Source organism: Rhinopithecus bieti, unplaced genomic scaffold (assembly GCF_001698545.2).
Source record: "Rhinopithecus bieti isolate Rb0 unplaced genomic scaffold, ASM169854v2 scaffold_26131, whole genome shotgun sequence".
In the NCBI taxonomy this organism is placed as follows: Eukaryota; Metazoa; Chordata; class Mammalia; order Primates; family Cercopithecidae; genus Rhinopithecus; species Rhinopithecus bieti.
This window is the reverse complement of record NW_016812390.1, coordinates 2,427,812-2,447,268: the sequence shown is the minus strand read 5'-3', so window position 1 is coordinate 2,447,268 and position 19,457 is coordinate 2,427,812. Positions and strand designations below refer to the sequence as shown.

At 56.4% G+C, this 19,457-nt stretch overlaps 1 protein-coding gene across 2 annotated transcripts in view; it reads left to right on the top strand.

Annotated features, from left to right (window-relative positions):
* The window catches only part of FBLN2 (fibulin 2), a 97,669-nt gene that overhangs the window by 69,946 nt on the left and 8,266 nt on the right, over nt 1–19,457 (top strand). The window contains exons 5-14 of one of the 2 annotated variants that reach the window (XM_017896272.1): nt 554–734; nt 4,143–4,352; nt 4,955–5,068; nt 5,785–5,886; nt 7,810–7,950; nt 12,546–12,680; nt 13,875–14,012; nt 14,957–15,100; nt 18,481–18,609; nt 19,130–19,255. In XM_017896272.1, the coding sequence (XP_017751761.1) occupies nt 554–734; nt 4,143–4,352; nt 4,955–5,068; nt 5,785–5,886; nt 7,810–7,950; nt 12,546–12,680; nt 13,875–14,012; nt 14,957–15,100; nt 18,481–18,609; nt 19,130–19,255 (1,420 nt within the window). The remainder of the gene's footprint in view (nt 1–553; nt 735–4,142; nt 4,353–4,954; nt 5,069–5,784; nt 5,887–7,809; nt 7,951–12,545; nt 12,681–13,874; nt 14,013–14,956; nt 15,101–18,480; nt 18,610–19,129; nt 19,256–19,457) is intronic. The other variant, XM_017896273.1, reaches the window with a different exon arrangement.

Below are 19,457 nucleotides of genomic sequence, written 5' to 3'. Positions count from 1 at the left end.
TCCATAAAAGGCCGTTTATTTGTTATCTGTTTCAAAAGACTTATGATAGTCCTACCCTGTGCCAGAATTGGGAAATAGAGGCAGAGGACCTCTCTGCCCTGGGAGAGTGCATAGTTTGGCAGAGGAGATAAGAAAATGGTGAATTCAGCCAGGGACGGTGGCTCACGCCTGTAATCCCAGCCGTTTGGGAGGCCGAGGTGGGCGGATCACGAGGTCAGGAGATCGAGACCATCCTGGCGAACACGGTGAAACCCCATCTCTACTAAAAATACAAAAAATTAGCTGGGCGCGATGGCGGGTGCCTGTTGTCCCAGCTACGTGGGAGGCTGAGGCAGGAGAATGGTGTGAACCCGGGAGGTGGAGCTTGCAGTGAGCCGAGATGGTGCCACTGCACTCCAGCCTGGGCGACAGAGCGAGACTCCGTCTCAAATTAAAAAAAAAAAAAGGCAAGAAAAGAAAATGGTGAATTCACCTCCATTTATCAGTCCTTTCCCTGAGCCTAGCTCCAGGCGGGGGCCAGGGATTGGGCAGTGATAACTGTCTCTCCTTGCAGCAATGCTGTGACTGCTGTGGGCTGGGCCTCCGCGTGCGGGCTGAGGGCCAGTTATGTGAGTCCAATCCCAACCTGGGCTATCCGTGCAATCATGTCATGCTTTCCTGCTGTGAGGGTGAAGAGCCTCTCATAGTACCTGAGGTCCGCCGACCTCCAGAGCCCGCGGCTGCACCACGGAGAGGTGAGTGCTGCCCTTCCCTGGCTGTGGCATATGGGGCGAAGGCTGGGTGACCTCTGGCCTTCTGTGGAGACCCTGGGTCCTTCATCACCTGTGGCTTGAGACACAAGCTCTGCTCTAAACAGAGTTCTGAGGATGGTGATTTCATTGTTTTCTGTGGATTACCCACTCCACCCACCTAACCACCAACTACCGCCCATCACCCTTTCACTGTCCACTCACCACCTTCCCCTCTCTTTGTCTATACATCTTCCTCCCTATCTATTTTGTCTGTACATCTTCCTCCCTATCCACTTACCAGTCTGCTCTTTTTCCATCCATTGCACTTATCTCCCACCCATCCTCCCATCCTTTTGTCCATCTCTCCATCCATTCGTTCATTCACTCCGTCAATCATCCTGTATCCCATCATCTGCCCATCCATCCATCCATCCATTAATGCATCCATCCATCCACCCACCCACCCAACTACCTACCCACCCAATTATCCATCCATCCCTCCAGCCACCCACCTACCCACCCATCCACCCATCCATCTATCCATCCATCCATTCATCCATGTATCTGTCTACCTATTCATTATCCACTCATCCGTTTTGTCTGTTTATCCATCCATCCATCCATCCATCCATCCATCCATCCATCCATCCATCCTGCCATCCATCCATTTTTCCATGTACCTACCCATCCATTCATTCATTTATCCATCCATCTGTCTGTCCATCTGTCTGATCATCTATTCACCTATCTATCCATTCATCCATCCACCCACCCACCCATCTGTCCATTTATCCATCTGCTTATCCATCCATCCATCCATCCATCCATCCATCCATCCTTATTGTCCTTGGTGTCACCCCCTTCTTCTTCCTTTCTTGTGCTGTGGCCACTGTTCCAGCTGCCATGTCCAGTCTCTGTCCCCTAGCCAGGGCTGTCTCCTGGACCCATGTCCATTAGCCTTCTCTGTGCCTGGTAGGTCTGCAGGAGCCTGATGAAGGTACCCCAGTGAGTCAGCAGATGTCCTTTATGTACATGGGCCTTGGTGGCTGTGGGGATGGCGCTATGAGATTCCTGGCAGGTCTGCTTTGTGGGTATCCACATGTTCAGCCTCAACTGGTTGGGGACCAGAAGTCCAGGTGGGTTCTAGAACCACTAGCCCAGTTTTTTTGCTGTTCCTATGGACCATCATCTGGGTCCCCTGTGAATTTGTCCTGGGCACTTCATGGAGTGGGAATTAAAGCCACAGATGAGATCCTCGTATCAAGATTAAACTCTTGGCCTCTGGAGTCAGGCAGACTTGGTTGGAATCCCAGTTCCTTTGTTTACCTGGGGCAAGTCACACAGAAGGAAGGCTCTTTCTCAGAGCCTTCATTGTGGCATCTATTAAATGGTGTTGTATTCTTTACCTTGCTCAGTGCAAGGACGAATGAGAGGATGCCTGTCAAGGGCTTTTGGCAGTGCCTAGCGACACACTCAGCATTGCCACTACTGTTGCTGTTACCGTTGCCATGCTTCAGTAGCTCAGAGGGGGAAGATGAGGCCCAGAGAAGGGCAGGATCTTGCCCCAGGCACATGCCGGGTCTTTGGCACAGCCAGGACTGGACACCTTGGCTCTAATGACTCTCACTTTTGCCCCAGGCTTTCTGCTGCCCAGAGTTTTATCTAGACCCAGTCAGCCTTGGCTTCAGTCAACCCAGATCTCTGTCACTATAATGCAAGATGGCAGAAGTCTGTGCATAGGGATTAAGATGCCTGCTGTCCACAGGTGCCAGGGCCCAGGAGATCATACAGGAAGAGCTCATATCCTGTGAGGTACAGATGGGAGAACAGATACCTGGATCTCCCATCAGGGTGAGGCAGGGGCAAGTGTATGGGGGTTGGACCAGGCCCAGCCTGGGCAGATCAACCAAAACAGATGGACCAACCACCCTCGCTCGTCCCATGTGGGTACAGAGAGTAAGTTGAGTCCAAGGAAATGCTACTTGCCGAGATTGGCTCTCAGGGGCTGGTTGAGTACTGGTGTGAAGGCCAGGTTAGCACCCAGAAGAGTCTGACCGAAGGTAGAGTTTGGGAGGAAGTCTGGCTTCAAAAGTCAACGGGCGGGTGGGTGGAAGGGAGGTGGGCAACAGAGTCAGGCATGATCCAGGCCAGAGATCAATGTTCCCTCCTTCTGTGAGGAAGGTGCTGGTGAGGGTGAGCTGAACCTGAATCCGGAGGTGCTGTCTAGCCTGTGGTGTGCTAGGAGGAGTCCTGGGCCCAGGTCTGTCCGCCGCCTGCCTGCAGTGCTGAGTCTCTGCAGGGCCAGACCGCCAGCCATCATGGCCCTGTCTCGAGGCACCGGCTGGGACTGATTGGGCCTCAGCTTAATGTAAACACCCTCCATATGAAACACGTTCCTCAGACGTGACTTCATGCAGCTACTCTCTATGTGGGCTCCACTGCCTGGATTGGGTGGGAAGGGCGGAGGCCCTGGGCTGGCACAGAGCTTAGAGGGGCTGTAGGCCTCTCCCTGAAGTCCTAGCTGCATGCTTTCCCCACAGCTGTTAAACAAAGAACTTCCCAAGGAAGCTCAGCCCCAGGAGCCTTCTCTTCCACTCTCACCTGTTCCCCAGCACAACCCTGGGAGATGGGTTTATCCCAGAATCTGGAGGCACAGAGAGGCCTAGTGCTGCCCAAGTTGACCCAGCTAGTGAGGGCCCAGGTCAGTGGTCACATCTGATCCAGTGGAGCCCAGATTTGGAGCTCTTTCTGCTGCTAAGGAAGGTCCTCCCTGATGTCACTGAGGTTAGGGGTCTGAATCCATTATAACACTTTAGTGAGAGCTTCCTTGTGGATCTGACCCTGTCCTATTGTAGGGGACTCAGTGATGAAGACTTGGACCTGGCTCTGATGGGTTCATTCTTACTGTTTGAGGTCTGTTCATTCATTTGCCCGTCCATCCATCCATCCATCCATCCATCCATCCACTCATTCATCTACCCATTCATCTACCCATCCCTCCATTCAGCCACACACCCATTTGCCCATTCACTCACGTATCCATCCACCTACCCATCCTTCCATCCACTCACCCACCCACCCATCCACTCACCCATCCATCTATCCATGTACTCATCCATTCATCTACCCATCCATCTATCCATCCACCTACCCATCCATCCATTCAGCCACACACCCATTCATCCATCCACCCACGTATCCATCTATCCACCCATCCTTCAATCTACCCATCCACCTATCCATCTATCCTCCTTCATTCATCCACCCATCCATCCTGCTTCATCTATCCTTGCTGTCTGCTGGGCACACAGAGGCCTTGATGAGGACCCGCACTAATTTCCCAAAGCTGGTGGTCTCAGCCACCTACTCTGACCAAGCCGGCTCTGTCTTGAGCTCTAACTCCTGTCCTAGTTTCAGAGGCAGAGATGGCGGGCCGAGAGGCCCTGTCACTTGGCACAGAGGCCGAGCTGCCCAACAGCCTGCCGGGCGATGACCAGGATGAGTGCCTTCTCCTCCCGGGAGAGCTATGCCAGCACCTTTGCATCAATACTGTGGGCTCTTACCACTGTGCCTGCTTTCCTGGCTTCTCACTACAGGATGATGGCCGCACTTGCCGCCCAGGTAAGGGCCCTGATGGCCAGGGCAGGGGCTGTGGGCAGGGCTGATCTTGCCAGGGGAGTGTGGCATTTCTGAGGTGCACACTGTGGGGTCCTTCACCTCCTGCTACCCCATACGTTGGAACCCACAGAAGCCTGAGGCCTCCAGTGATGGGAGATTTGGTTGGCAGGGAAAATAGAAGCTTCCTTCCTGGAGCTCCATCTGCAGGGACCTGGCCCCAGTGCCTTGTCCTATATTTGAGTGCAGGGACAGGCTCTTACCAAAACCCAGCTATCTCCCCAATGCTGGGCCCATGGTGATCCAGAGGGATTTCCTCCCAACCAGTGGTCCTAGAATTGATTGTTGGTTTTAATCTAGACACTCTTTTCCTTTCCCCCCTCTCTTCTTCCTTGCCTCCTTTCCTTCCACCCCTCTGCCCCAGTAGCTGAGATTGATCTTTCCCAAGGTATATGCACACTTCAAATCTCATTTTCCTCTCCTGTGAAATGGGGTGGGGGATTAAACGTCAGTGCTCTGCGTGAGAAGGGCAGGTGCCTGGAAGTGCCTGAAGCCTGGCTGAAGACCTGAGACCTCCCCCAACCCCCTCTCTGCTCTACCCATGATAGAGGGTCACCCTCCACAGCCAGAAGCCCCACGGGAGCCTGCACTGAAGTCCGAATTTTCCCAGGTGGCCTCTAACACCATCCCGCTGCCACTGCCGCAGCCCAACACCTGCAAAGGTAAGCAGTGGGGGTGGTGTCTCCAGGACAGGACCCAGGGTCCAGGGAGTGGGTCTGGGCTGCTTGCAGGTGATGAGCTCTCTGGTGCTGGATATGTACAAGATGGCCCCTCCAAACGGTGTGCTTCTGTTTTGGGATGATGGGCTTACCTGGGACTGAGTGAGGAGCTGAGGAAGTCACTGAGGAGATGTGATGTGGGGGGCAGCCTAGGGCCTGGTGTGTGACCCCAAACAAGCCAATTAGCTGCTTTTTGTCTCCATTCTTATAACGTTGAGGTAGTCATATCCTGGTTTGCCCACCTGTTGTGGAGACTGTGTTCAGCGATGCCTAGAAAGCCCTCTTCTTTATTGTTCTTCTCATTCCCTTCCCCCACTTCTTTCCCTGCCTCCTTCCTTTCTCTTCCTCCTTCTCTCTTCTCCTCCATCTCCTCGCTGTTCTTGCTGTCACTCAAGGCATGGGCTGGGATCTGAGTGGTGGGGGAGGTAGACCAAGAACATCGTCCCTGACGCCAGATGGTATTGGAGCAGACTTAATGGATGAACCTATGAAAAGGATCAGGAGTGGGGTTCCTTGTCTCCCAGCCTCCTTGCCTCCCTGCCTGCCAGAGGCGTTGTTTCTGTGTCTCACTAGTAGGTTAGAGCCAGGGATAGGGAATGAACCAGTGTGGGCCAAGGCCAGGGCCTGGTGGTCTCTGATTTCTGTGTGGTTTTCTCCAGACAATGGACCCTGCAAGCAGGTGTGCAGCACTGTTGGGGGCTCAGCCATGTGTTCCTGTTTTCCCGGCTATGCCATCATGGCAGATGGCGTGTCCTGTGAAGGTGAGTGCCTTGGGGTGCCCTCCTACCTGTGCAAACCTGAGTTGGCCTGTGATGGGGGCCTCCAGGTAGGCGTGACTGGTACCTAAAACCTGCTGAGTTTGTGCGGGAAAAGTCTTGGCTGCTATGATGAGCACCCCCAGTGGAGCAGGTTAAACAGTCACTCCCTCTCACTGTATGTGCGGTGTGTACATGCACTCCAGGCTGGGCTACAGCGGGCTCAGAGGAACAGGGCCCGGGCTTCTCCCATGGTATTGCTCCACATTTCCTGGAGCAATGTTTCTCCCGCGGAGTGTGCACCTGAGTCCCTGGAGGCCTGGGTCAAACAGGCGGTCCTGAGATTCTGCTGAATCCCCAGAGATCGAGTCAATAGGTCTGGGTGGGTGGGCCTGAGAATTTGTGCTTCTAACGAGGTGATATGGGTGCTGCTGGTCTGTGGACACTACCTCCACTCTCCTTGCCCTGGAGGGTTGCCCTGGTCTGTGCAGCCATGTCCAGGCCTGGGTGGAGAGGGGGAAGGGGAAGCAATGCCAGTTGTTTTAAAGGCAGCCGGAAGTGTCCCCGATGGGGAGTGGGAGGGAGGCTGGACAGCAGGAATGCCTGGCTGAATCTGTTCCCAAATGAAGGACATTGGTGATGATTAGCTCTCCAAGGATCACATTCCTTCCACCCCCATGACCCTGCCTAGGTCTGGGTCTTGTCTCTGTGGGGCCTCTGTGGGTCAGGACCCCCCACTGTAAAATGAGGCCATTGGATCCAGCACCTGCTGGGTTGGTTCCCACAGTGAATGGCATCTGAAGAACCAAGCTGAGAGGTCTCAAGACTTCACCTCCTGCCTGGGGGCAGGACAGAAATGGAGTATGCAGAGTCTAGGAAGTTTGGCAGTTCTGGCTCAGAGATGAGACCCTCATGGGTGTCTGGGGAGAACAGAGTCAAGTCTGCCTGGGTGAATACCCACATCCCTCTCAGAAGCTGAAAGCCCGTGTCCATCCCCAGCTGAGACTATGTTCTGATGTGGACAAACACTGTCCTGTGAGCCCAGAGAGGAGAGTAGACTTGCCCAGGGTACTTGACGTGGCAGTGACCGGCAGGCCTTCCTCTCCAATGCTGGGGGCAGCTCTCAGGTCCAGGTGGTGCTGAGTTCTCTGGGCCCCGCTCCCCATCTCCCAGGGCCCTGAAGATGTAAGGGCTGCATCTGTCCTGGGGCAGGCCTCTTTTGGGCCCAGCCCTGTGAGGCCCCTCTGCCTGTGCTGGTCATGCAGCCTGGCCCATGTCTGCACATCCCCAGGACCCCCTCCCTCCTCTGGGGGCCCTGGCAGTGAAAGCCAGGGTCCAGGCCATAGGTTGCAACGGGCATTCAGAGGGGCACCTGCCCTATAGAGGAGCACTGCTCAACTCTGCTGCATTGGAAATAATCAAGTGAGTTCCAAACATGTTGAGTACAAGAATGTTTAAAACACTTCCAGATTTCTCTTGAAACTTTGTGAAATCTGCATACAAGGTGTCCACACCCCTGTCCCCTTTTGGATGGAGCACAGACACTCAGTGTCCTGGAACCCCTGCGGGCCCTTCCCTGGTTTATGTTTCTGGCCTGGTCTAAGTACTGGACTTTGCAAGCTCTCAGTGGCATGGTTCTCTTGGCGCCTGTGGATGTGGGAAGTGTCGAGTGCGTACGGGAGGCATCCTTTGGTCCTGTCCCCACTGTGACTGTGGGCAGCCACCCACCCTCTCTGAGTCTCACCTTGTCACCATCCTTACTGGGGCATTGGGGATCAGCTCTGCACACTCAGCTACACACAGTCAGGCGGGGAGGCCCCAGGCAGGCCCCTGCCCCTTGCTGGGTCTCATTCTCCTGTCACTGATGCTCCGTGGCAGCCCATGCCCCTCTAACAGTCCTTCTGTTTTTCCTCCTGCGGCTGCCACTAGACCGAGACGAGTGCCTGATGGGTGCTCACGATTGTAGCCGGCGACAGTTCTGTGTGAACACCCTGGGATCCTTCTACTGTGTCAACCACACAGTGCTCTGTGCAGATGGCTATATCCTCAATGCGCACAGGAAGTGCGTGGGTAAGCCAGGGCCCCACCTGCCGCCCGCCGTCACAGCTCTCCGCTCTGCTCCACGCCAAACCTGCCACGCTGTGGCCACATGCCAAAGGGCCTGCCCTTTGCATGTGAGCTCTCAGCACAGCCGGCACCGCAGTGCTCCATGTCATGCCCTTGTGTCCTGGCGTCTTGTCCCGCTTGGCTGCCAGCTCCACCCGGAGGCTGCTTTCCCCAGGGACGTGTCTATGTGTCAGGGAACTGGATGTGTTGGCCTAGTGGATCATGGACCCCACCTGGGCTGCAGGAAAATGAGGGGGTCAGACATGCTGGGAGAAGGATAGCATGTGTGGGGTCTGGAGGCAGGAGGCCTGGGCTCCAAGCAGGACCCCCAGAAGCTCTGTGGCCTTGGATGAATGACTTGTCTTCCCCCAGCCTTGGTTTTCTCATCTGTAGTAAGGAGGCTGTTGATCCTCTTTTGACGATTGTGTGACGTGTGCGGGGTAGCACAGAGCCCGGGCACCGTGAGCATGCTACAACAGCTACATGCCTTCCCCAGGGTCCTCCGCAGAGGCTGGTGGACAGAGGCTGGGGTCCAGCAGAGCCCCCCTTGCACACCAGCTTGGCATTCCTTTGCTATGTGACCTCGAGCAGCAGAGCTCTCCTCTGAGCCTCCCTTACCTCCCCTCTGACCGTGGGGCCAGAGGACTGGGTGCGGGCTCATAACCGGCATCTGGCCTGCACATCGCCTGGGTCGGTGCTCAGTGATGCCTCTTTCTTCCCCTCTCTTAGGCCCCATGTGGGCCAGGCGCCAGGGCTCTGGGAGTGCTCTGTGCATACGTCTGCAGCCTCTGATATTTTCGCAGAGGACTGTAAGCCCTTGTCCTCCTCCAGTTTGTGGTCCCAAACAAAGATAGACCCAAAGTAGCTGGGACTCAGGGCAGGCTGTGGTAAATACCATCACAGAGACACGCGCAGAGGGCGAGGTCATTCCAGCTGGTGGCATCGGGTTAGCATTTGGAAATCAGGAAGGGTATGCAGGGTGGAAGGAACAGCTCGAATAAAGGTGTGGAAGTAAGATCAGAACATAGTGCGTTTAGGGCATGTGACCAGAGCCCCATTTGTCTTCTCTGTGCTTGGGGACCATGTCCAGCCTGGACATATCCCCTTCCTTCCTCGCCTTTCACCGCTGGGCACATGAGCCCATGGTGCTGGGCTGAACGCCTGCTACAGACATGTTTGCCTTAGGCCTCTAGCTGTCGGCACAACATGCGCCTCCTGACCCTGCTTGCCAGCAGCCAGCCAGCTCCTCCTGTCTGTGTTGGGTCCGTGTGTGTGCGTCTGGGAAGGCAGATCCCACCAGGGCCCACGAGCACCCCTCCCATGATGCTCTGCCCTCTCGCGATGCCTGAGTATGCAGGCTCCTCTGGCTGCCTGGAGATAAGACCTCACACTAAAAGGGATCCCCAGGCAGCTGCAAAGTGGGTTCTGGGAATGAAAGAGCAAGGGCACATTCCATTCAGCAAAATTTATGAGCTCACACGCATTCCTTTATTTCTTTCCCTCCTTGTTCATCCTGTACAAACCCGTCAGCACCTCTTCTTCATCCTTCCATGCCCCTCGCACACATGTTCATCCCGTCGTGTTAGCACCTGCGGCGCATTCTTTCTGTCATTTGTATGCCCACAAATGTCCACTGGGCTCTCCTGCAGTTCATTTGTTTGCTCTGCACTTGTTTATTAACCCAGGCAGGTGAGATGGGAGGCTCATGCTAGAATCAAGAGTGTGGCCTCTGCAGCCAGACTGCCTGCCTGTGCTGAAATCCTAGCTCTTTCAATTTCTAATATAAAGCCTTAAAACAGTTGGTTAAACTCTGAGCCTGTTTCCTCATCTGTGAATGAGATAACAGCACCTACCTCAAAGTGTCATTGTGGGGATTAAATGAATTAGTCCATTTAAAGAATTTGCTAGTCTTGTGACAGCATTGTTATAATTCAGCCAATGTTACACTGAGGCAACCTGCAGAGGTAGTAAACTCCCCATCACTGGAGGTATGTAAATCAAAGTGGGACAGTATTGGGTGCGACCTGTGCCAGGGACTCCCCTGTGTTTACCATTTGCCTTTTGTGGTCTGTATTTTGAAGACTGTCTTGGGCACAGGGATAAGTGTTTCAGGTGGGCTGGGCTGCAAGAAGATGTGAGGGAGGCAGCCCCCAGCTCTGAGCCCCCCATGAAGTGGTGCTGCAGCAGTGCCTGAATGATGGGGCAAGGGTACAGCTCTGGGCCGGGCGCTCTAACTTCCGTTCTTGATCTGCCACATGGCTGTCCGTGTGACTCTGGTCCAGTCACAGCACTAGTGGGAGGCTGATTTCTTCCTCTGAGAAATGGGGCTTGCAGAACGATGTCCTCTAAACCACCTGACCCTGGTGAGCCTCCGCCCATGGTGCTGCTATTTATTACCATAATTCCTCCAGGCTGTGGGAGGCTCCTTGGGTTATGGGCATTTCTGGGGTCCTGGGAACGGTCTCCTCCTATAAGTCCAGCCTATAAATCAGAAGTCTTTATCTTGCCCAACCAAGCCTTCCTTGGAAACCACTGGCCCAGAACTGTCCCTTTCCCTCCTCCCCATTCCCAGCCAACCCCAGGTCTGCCTGGTCTGACACTGTTTGGTTCACCTGTAAGTTTGGAAGGGTCTCTTTCCCCAGGGCCTTGGCCTCCACCTCTCCACCCGGTCCCCTAGTCGTCCTTGTAGACTCAACTCGAATGCCACCACTCCTGAGAAGTGGCTCTGATGGTCCAGACCACAGTGGGTAGTTCTCTGGCCGGAGCCCCCAAGCCTCCACCTGCCTGTCCTTGAGGGCCAGGGCTGGGGCCGACCCACCCGCTTGGTCACAGGAGCCTAGCACAGAGTTATGTGTGTGGAATGGATAGATAAGGAGAGGACTAGTGCACCTGACTGCCGCCACAAAGTGGAGCACCAGGAGGGAGTAAATGGGTCTGCCCTCCACACTGGCTTAGCACTGGCCTTGGGGCAGTTTCTGAGTTGGTGGCCCCTGTGGCCCCTGGGCAGTTTCTGAGTTGGTGGCCTCTGGCCACTGTGGCCCTGTGGCCCTGGGGTGGTTTCTGAGTTGGTGGCCTCTGTGGCCCCTGGCAGTTTCTGAGTTGGTGGCCTCTGTGGCCACTGTGGCCCTGGGGTGGTTTCTGAGTTGGTGGCCTCTGTGGCCCCTGGCAGTTTCTGAGTTGGTGGCCTCTGTGGCCACTGTGGCCCTGGGGTGGTTTCTGAGTTGGTGGCCTCTGTGGCCCCTGGCAGTTTCTGAGTTGGTGGCCTCTGTGGCCACTGTGGCCCTGGGGTGGTTTCTGAGTTGGTGGCTTGTGTGGCCTGGGGGTGGTTTCTGAGTTGGTGGCCTCTGTGGCCCAGGGGCAGTTTCTGAGCCTCTGTGGCCCGGGGACAGTTTCTGAGCCTCTGTGGCTCCCCACCTCCCGTATGCGTCCTCTCTCTCCTTCATTGGCTTCTCCTCTCCCCAGCTGCGTATCCCTGGAATCTCCCAGGAGCTGGTCCTTGGCCTCCTCTCTGTGTGCTTCTCTTCCCTGGGTGGCCTCAGCCATCTGACCATTCTCAAGTTAGTATTCCCACTCAGACCCCTTGTGTGAACTCCAAGGCATGTCCTTGGCTGCCTCTTGACCCTCAAACTCTCACGGCCAGCAGGGTTCCCACCTTCCCCCACAGCCTACACCTCATAGCTGGCCTTCTCTGCCACCTGTCGAGCTGCTTGGCCAGAAGCTCTGGGCCCCTCCTCCCACCTCAGTTTTATCTCATCCATCAGTGGGTTTTGTTGGTTCCAGCTTCACAATACTTCAGAATCCAGCTGCTTCTCCCAGGCCATAAAAGGTAGTCCGAGCCACTGAATCTCCTGCCTGGATTCTCACCCCTATTCTCCAGCCCCTGCCAGGGATCCCTGCTCCAAATAAATCAGACCACTCTCTCTTCTGCTTGGAACTCTCTGTGGCTCCCACCGTTCCTCCTGCTCCCCCTCTTTCTCCCTTCTCTGCCCTGCAGCACACCCACCTCCTAGTGGGCCCTTGAACCTGCACAGCTGGCTTCCTTCTCAGGGCCTTCACGTCCCTGACCCATCTGCCTGGTCTGTCTGCATGGCCCAGTCTGTCATCTTGTGTCATCTTTGCTCAGATGTCTTCTTTTCTGAGAATCCATCCCTGACCCACCCCCCGGCAACGCCCCCCACTGTACCTGGGCACTCCCTGTCTCCTGTGTCCTGCTCTGTTTTGTCCATAGCACTCCGCACCACCTCCATTTATGTTTGTTTATGTATTTATTGTGTCCTTTCCCCTTGAGTGTCTGCCCCACAAGGGCAGGGATTTCTGTCTTGGTCACTGATGTACACCCAGTGCCAAGAACAGTGCTTAGTGCATAGCAGGCGCTCAATAAATCTTTGTTGAATGAAGGGATGTTTGGGTGCCGAGACATCAGCCACATCTCTGAATGGTGAGCACCTTGAGGGCGGGACCTGGAGCTCTCTCCCTCCTGGTGGCCCAAGGTCTGCTGGCTGCACTCAGCCACTGTCCTAGGGACTCTGCAGCTTCTGACAGCCTCGCTCTCCCTGCAGACATCAACGAGTGTGTGACAGACCTGCACACGTGCAGCCGGGGCGAGCACTGTGTGAACACGCTGGGCTCTTTCCACTGCTACAAGGCACTCACCTGCGAACCAGGCTATGCCCTCAAGGATGGCGAGTGTGAAGGTGAGAAGGGCCCAGAAGGACCAACTGGAGGCCCTGCCCAATGGCCAGCTTTGCCCCACCCCTCCCTGGCCCCACCCGTGTCCTGCCCTGGCCACGCTCAGGCCTGGCCGTGCCCCTCTCCATCCCCTCCTTTCTAGCAAGCTCCCCTTAGTTGGGTTTCCTGCTGGTGGGAAGACCCCACGATGGTGGTGTTTGGGGCAGAGATGGGAGTCTGAGGCAGGGTGAGGGCAGGCTAGGTCCACCCTGGCTTTGCTCCTGCCTGCTGATGTCTGGGTGCCAGTTATGCCCCTTGCTGTGGCCTGGTTTGTACATTGAGGTAGAGCCCACAGAGGGTTCACTCCGTCCCTTTCACTGGAAAATTCCAGCCTTCTAAGCAGAGGGAGGGGTTTCATCCAACCCTTTCAACAAGTACTTCCTGAGCTGTTCTTACGTGCCTGCCAGGTCCTGGGTACCAGGGATCCAGGGTGGGGTGCTGTGGCCCTTCTCTGACCTCGTGGTGGGGCAGTGGAGTCCACATAGGCACATGGAGATGGCAGAGTGACTGGGGCGGGGCCCCTGTAAGTGGTGGGTCCAGGGAGGCCCCAGAAGAGGTGATGTTGGAGTTGAGACCTGAATGAGAAGCTTCAGGCAGAGGGGCAGCATGCCAAGGCCTTTTGGGTGTGGGGAAGAAGCACTCTTGGCATGTTCCAGAAACAGAAAGTCTCCAGAGTTGAAGCCTTGCTACCTGTGCTACCTCCCTAAAGTGTGAACACATGACCTTACCTTACAGATTTAGGCACACGGTGGGGACATCCCCACTTCTGCCCCTGCAAGTGTGGGACAGCGGCTAACAGAGCAGGCTTGGGAGCCAGTCCCCAGGTTCTGGTCCTGGTGCAGTGCTCCCCAGCAGTAGAGCCTTGTCTGTGCCTCAGCTTCCCTGTTTGTAAGATGGGGCTTGTCATGACATCTACTTCTTTGGGCTGAGAGTGCCCAGAACAATGGTGGGACCAAGGAGAAGTGCAGTAAACATGGTTATGTTGCTATTACTCCTGGGACAAAGGCCATGCCAGCAACAATGTGGCTCTGCCAGCTTCCCGGAGAGATCTTTGTAGCCATCAGGGTCATGGGTCTGTGGGCAGAGATGTGTGGGCAGGGCTGCTGGGTGTAAAGGCAGGACCTGTCCCCAACCCTTGACACCCAGCCTCTCTGCTGCAGATGTGGATGAGTGTGCGATGGGCACGCACACCTGCCAGGCGGGCTTCTTGTGCCAGAACACCAAGGGTTCCTTCTACTGCCAGGCCCGGCAGCGCTGCATGGATGGCTTCCTGCAGGATCCTGAAGGCAACTGTGTGGGTGAGTGGGGCTGCAGCGCTGGGGATCACCAGCCTAGGGCTCTACTGGAGGCATTGCGGGGCTTTGAGGGCTTTAGAGACCAGGGAGGCCTGGCTTGCTGCTCCATTCCTCTCCCAGCCCCTCGTCCCTACCTGTGAATGGGCATGTCAAGTGTTCAACCCTGGGGCACCACTGCCCCAAAGTGTAGCTGCTCCTATTACCTTGAGCTGTTGGCTGAGTTATTATTCAGTGGCCTCTGTGAAGCTATCTGTGGGGTTGGACTGGATGTGAATGAGTATCCAGTTTTTTTTAACCAGTCAGCAGTGGCTATGTGATAGATCATGACCTGGCACATACATCTACACACATCCAGGAAGAACTGGAACACAAATGTCCCCACACAGTACTGCGTGTGACACCCACTGAAATTTCCCATTTTGGAGAATGCTCCTAAATTCTCTAAATTTGGAGTGAGACCTCCTAGAATGATTCCATGCTGCACTCGAGGGTTGAGACTTACAGTTTTACAGACGCCGGCCTAGTCCCCAAGGGGTCTGAGATTCTACCCGCTCTGCGCCCCCCAACAACTCCTTCCCTAAAATGGGTTGCTAACTTAGTCTCTGTGCCTCTAAAACGTCTTGTTAATGTGCTGTACTTCCCCGGCACCTATACCCCTGGCACGTGGTTGGTGTAGTTATCCTAGCACTCAACCTCGATCCCGCCCTGCCTCCAGCTGCTCTGTTGGGCAGATGTGAGAGGGCATAGGGCCAGCCAGCAGGAACTTGGGTTCTGGGAGGTGTATCCCTTGGGTAGTGGGGCACAGAGGTGGGACAGTCTGGCCCTGCAGCTCTGACCAGGGCTGGTCTGGAGCCTAGGACCGACCCCTCCCAGTGTGGCCCTGGGAGGGGCAAGGGCCTGGGAGGACGCCATGCCAGGCTTCCTCTCACCTCCACCTGCCTCTGCAGACATCAATGAGTGCACGTCACTGTCCGAGCCATGTCGGCCAGGCTTCAGCTGCATCAACACAGTGGGCTCCTACACGTGCCAGAGGAACCCGCTGATCTGCGGGCGCGGCTACCACACCAGCGATGATGGGGCCAAGTGTGTGGGTAAGGCCAGCCGCCCCACCCTGCCAGCCAGCCCGGCCTGTCCGCTTCCCCACCCGTGGGAGGTGTGTGTGGAGGGAGCTCCAGAACTCAAGNTCCTGCTCCCCCTCTTTCTCCCTTCTCTGCCCTGCAGCACACCCACCTCCTAGTGGGCCCTTGAACCTGCACAGCTGGCTTCCTTCTCAGGGCCTTCACGTCCCTGACCCATCTGCCTGGTCTGTCTGCATGGCCCAGTCTGTCATCTTGTGTCATCTTTGCTCAGATGTCTTCTTTTCTGAGAATCCATCCCTGACCCACCCCCCGGCAACGCCCCCCACTGTACCTGGGCACTCCCTGTCTCCTGTGTCCTGCTCTGTTTTGTCCATAGCACTCCGCACCACCTCCATTTATGTTTGTTTATGTATTTATTGTGTCCTTTCCCCTTGAGTGTCTGCCCCACAAGGGCAGGGATTTCTGTCTTGGTCACTGATGTACACCCAGTGCCAAGAACAGTGCTTAGTGCATAGCAGGCGCTCAATAAATCTTTGTTGAATGAAGGGATGTTTGGGTGCCGAGACATCAGCCACATCTCTGAATGGTGAGCACCTTGAGGGCGGGACCTGGAGCTCTCTCCCTCCTGGTGGCCCAAGGTCTGCTGGCTGCACTCAGCCACTGTCCTAGGGACTCTGCAGCTTCTGACAGCCTCGCTCTCCCTGCAGACATCAACGAGTGTGTGACAGACCTGCACACGTGCAGCCGGGGCGAGCACTGTGTGAACACGCTGGGCTCTTTCCACTGCTACAAGGCACTCACCTGCGAACCAGGCTATGCCCTCAAGGATGGCGAGTGTGAAGGTGAGAAGGGCCCAGAAGGACCAACTGGAGGCCCTGCCCAATGGCCAGCTTTGCCCCACCCCTCCCTGGCCCCACCCGTGTCCTGCCCTGGCCACGCTCAGGCCTGGCCGTGCCCCTCTCCATCCCCTCCTTTCTAGCAAGCTCCCCTTAGTTGGGTTTCCTGCTGGTGGGAAGACCCCACGATGGTGGTGTTTGGGGCAGAGATGGGAGTCTGAGGCAGGGTGAGGGCAGGCTAGGTCCACCCTGGCTTTGCTCCTGCCTGCTGATGTCTGGGTGCCAGTTATGCCCCTTGCTGTGGCCTGGTTTGTACATTGAGGTAGAGCCCACAGAGGGTTCACTCCGTCCCTTTCACTGGAAAATTCCAGCCTTCTAAGCAGAGGGAGGGGTTTCATCCAACCCTTTCAACAAGTACTTCCTGAGCTGTTCTTACGTGCCTGCCAGGTCCTGGGTACCAGGGATCCAGGGTGGGGTGCTGTGGCCCTTCTCTGACCTCGTGGTGGGGGCAGTGGAGTCCACATAGGCACATGGAGATGGCAGAGTGACTGGGGGCGGGGGCCCCTGTAAGTGGTGGGTCCAGGGAGGCCCCCAGAAGAGGTGATGTTGGAGTTGAGACCTGAATGAGAAGCTTCAGGCAGAGGGGGCAGCATGCCAAGGCCTTTTGGGTGTGGGGAAGAAGCACTCTTGGCATGTTCCAGAAACAGAAAGTCTCCAGAGTTGAAGCCTTGCTACCTGTGCTACCTCCCTAAAGTGTGAACACATGACCTTACCTTACAGATTTAGGCACACGGTGGGGACATCCCCACTTCTGCCCCCTGCAAGTGTGGGACAGCGGCTAACAGAGCAGGCTTGGGAGCCAGTCCCCCAGGTTCTGGTCCTGGTGCAGTGCTCCCCAGCAGTAGAGCCTTGTCTGTGCCTCAGCTTCCCTGTTTGTAAGATGGGGCTTGTCATGACATCTACTTCTTTGGGCTGAGAGTGCCCAGAACAATGGTGGGACCAAGGAGAAGTGCAGTAAACATGGTTATGTTGCTATTACTCCTGGGACAAAGGCCATGCCAGCAACAATGTGGCTCTGCCAGCTTCCCGGAGAGATCTTTGTAGCCATCAGGGTCATGGGTCTGTGGGCAGAGATGTGTGGGCAGGGCTGCTGGGTGTAAAGGCAGGACCTGTCCCCCAACCCTTGACACCCAGCCTCTCTGCTGCAGATGTGGATGAGTGTGCGATGGGCACGCACACCTGCCAGGCGGGCTTCTTGTGCCAGAACACCAAGGGTTCCTTCTACTGCCAGGCCCGGCAGCGCTGCATGGATGGCTTCCTGCAGGATCCTGAAGGCAACTGTGTGGGTGAGTGGGGGCTGCAGCGCTGGGGATCACCAGCCTAGGGCTCTACTGGAGGCATTGCGGGGGCTTTGAGGGCTTTAGAGACCAGGGAGGCCTGGCTTGCTGCTCCATTCCTCTCCCAGCCCCCTCGTCCCTACCTGTGAATGGGCATGTCAAGTGTTCAACCCTGGGGGCACCACTGCCCCCAAAGTGTAGCTGCTCCTATTACCTTGAGCTGTTGGCTGAGTTATTATTCAGTGGCCTCTGTGAAGCTATCTGTGGGGTTGGACTGGATGTGAATGAGTATCCAGTTTTTTTTAACCAGTCAGCAGTGGCTATGTGATAGATCATGACCTGGCACATACATCTACACACATCCAGGAAGAACTGGAACACAAATGTCCCCACACAGTACTGCGTGTGACACCCACTGAAATTTCCCATTTTTGGAGAATGCTCCTAAATTCTCTAAATTTGGAGTGAGACCTCCTAGAATGATTCCATGCTGCACTCGAGGGTTGAGACTTACAGTTTTACAGACGCCGGCCTAGTCCCCAAGGGGGTCTGAGATTCTACCCGCTCTGCGCCCCCCAACAACTCCTTCCCTAAAATGGGTTGCTAACTTAGTCTCTGTGCCTCTAAAACGTCTTGTTAATGTGCTGTACTTCCCCGGCACCTATACCCCTGGCACGTGGTTGGTGTAGTTATCCTAGCACTCAACCTCGATCCCGCCCTGCCTCCAGCTGCTCTGTTGGGCAGATGTGAGAGGGCATAGGGCCAGCCAGCAGGAACTTGGGTTCTGGGAGGTGTATCCCTTGGGTAGTGGGGCACAGAGGTGGGACAGTCTGGCCCTGCAGCTCTGACCAGGGCTGGTCTGGAGCCTAGGACCGACCCCTCCCAGTGTGGCCCTGGGAGGGGCAAGGGCCTGGGAGGACGCCATGCCAGGCTTCCTCTCACCTCCACCTGCCTCTGCAGACATCAATGAGTGCACGTCACTGTCCGAGCCATGTCGGCCAGGCTTCAGCTGCATCAACACAGTGGGCTCCTACACGTGCCAGAGGAACCCGCTGATCTGCGGGCGCGGCTACCACACCAGCGATGATGGGGCCAAGTGTGTGGGTAAGGCCAGCCGCCCCCACCCTGCCAGCCAGCCCGGCCTGTCCGCTTCCCCACCCGTGGGAGGTGTGTGTGGAGGGAGCTCCAGAACTCAAGGTACCCTGCTCACCCCCCACAGACGTGAACGAGTGTGAGACGGGTGTGCACCGCTGCGGTGAGGGCCAGGTGTGCCACAACCTCCCCGGCTCCTACCGCTGTGACTGCAAAGCGGGCTTTCAGCAGGACGCCTTCGGCCGGGGCTGCATCGGTAGGTAGGCTGGTGGCCAGGACCCGTGGGGAACACCTGGCTGGGCCCCTGCCCTCTGTTCACTCCACCTCCCCGTGCCCAGCACCTCCACTGCCTGAGTGGGGCCCACCTACTGGAGCCCCCAAGGCCGCCTTCCAGCAGGCCTCATCCTCCTGCTGGGCCTGCCAGGGCCTGGCTCTGGCCCCCGCCCCCACCTTCTCAGTCCCTCCTGTCTCATCCTTGTGACTCTGCCCCTCTTACTCTGGTCTTTCCTGCCTCCCTCAGTCTCTGTCACCATCTCTTCTTGTCTCTTGCCTTGCCTGTGTCTGTCCCTCTGGCCTCTTCCTCTTGCCTTCCTCCGACACCCTTGCTGTCTCCTCGCCACCTGGTCTCTTTGCCTCTCTCTTTGCCTGTCCTGGCCTCTCCCGGTCTTTCCTTCTGGGTCCCTCTCCTACTTAGCCTCCCCTTCAGCCCTGGATGGCCCCTGGGGGAGCTGGCTTCAGGGCCACCCACCCTGTGCCTGCTGCCTGCCCTCCCACAGACGTGAACGAGTGCTGGACCTCACCAGGCCGCCTGTGCCAGCACACGTGTGAGAACACACTAGGCTCCTACCGCTGTTCCTGCGCCTCTGGGTTCCTGCTAGCAGCGGACGGCAAGCACTGTGAAGGTACGCTGGCCCTCATCTCTGACCCCATGCTGCCTAGTATCCGCAGGGGGCAGACCCACCGTGGAAAACCCAGAGCCTTTCCCGACCCTTCACTCTCACATGTTCACCCACGCTGGCCCCTCCCTCCTCCTCTGTCTGACCCAACCCTCTCTGGCCTCCATGCTCACCTTTCTCCTGTTGTTTTCTGTCCTGAATTCCCCTG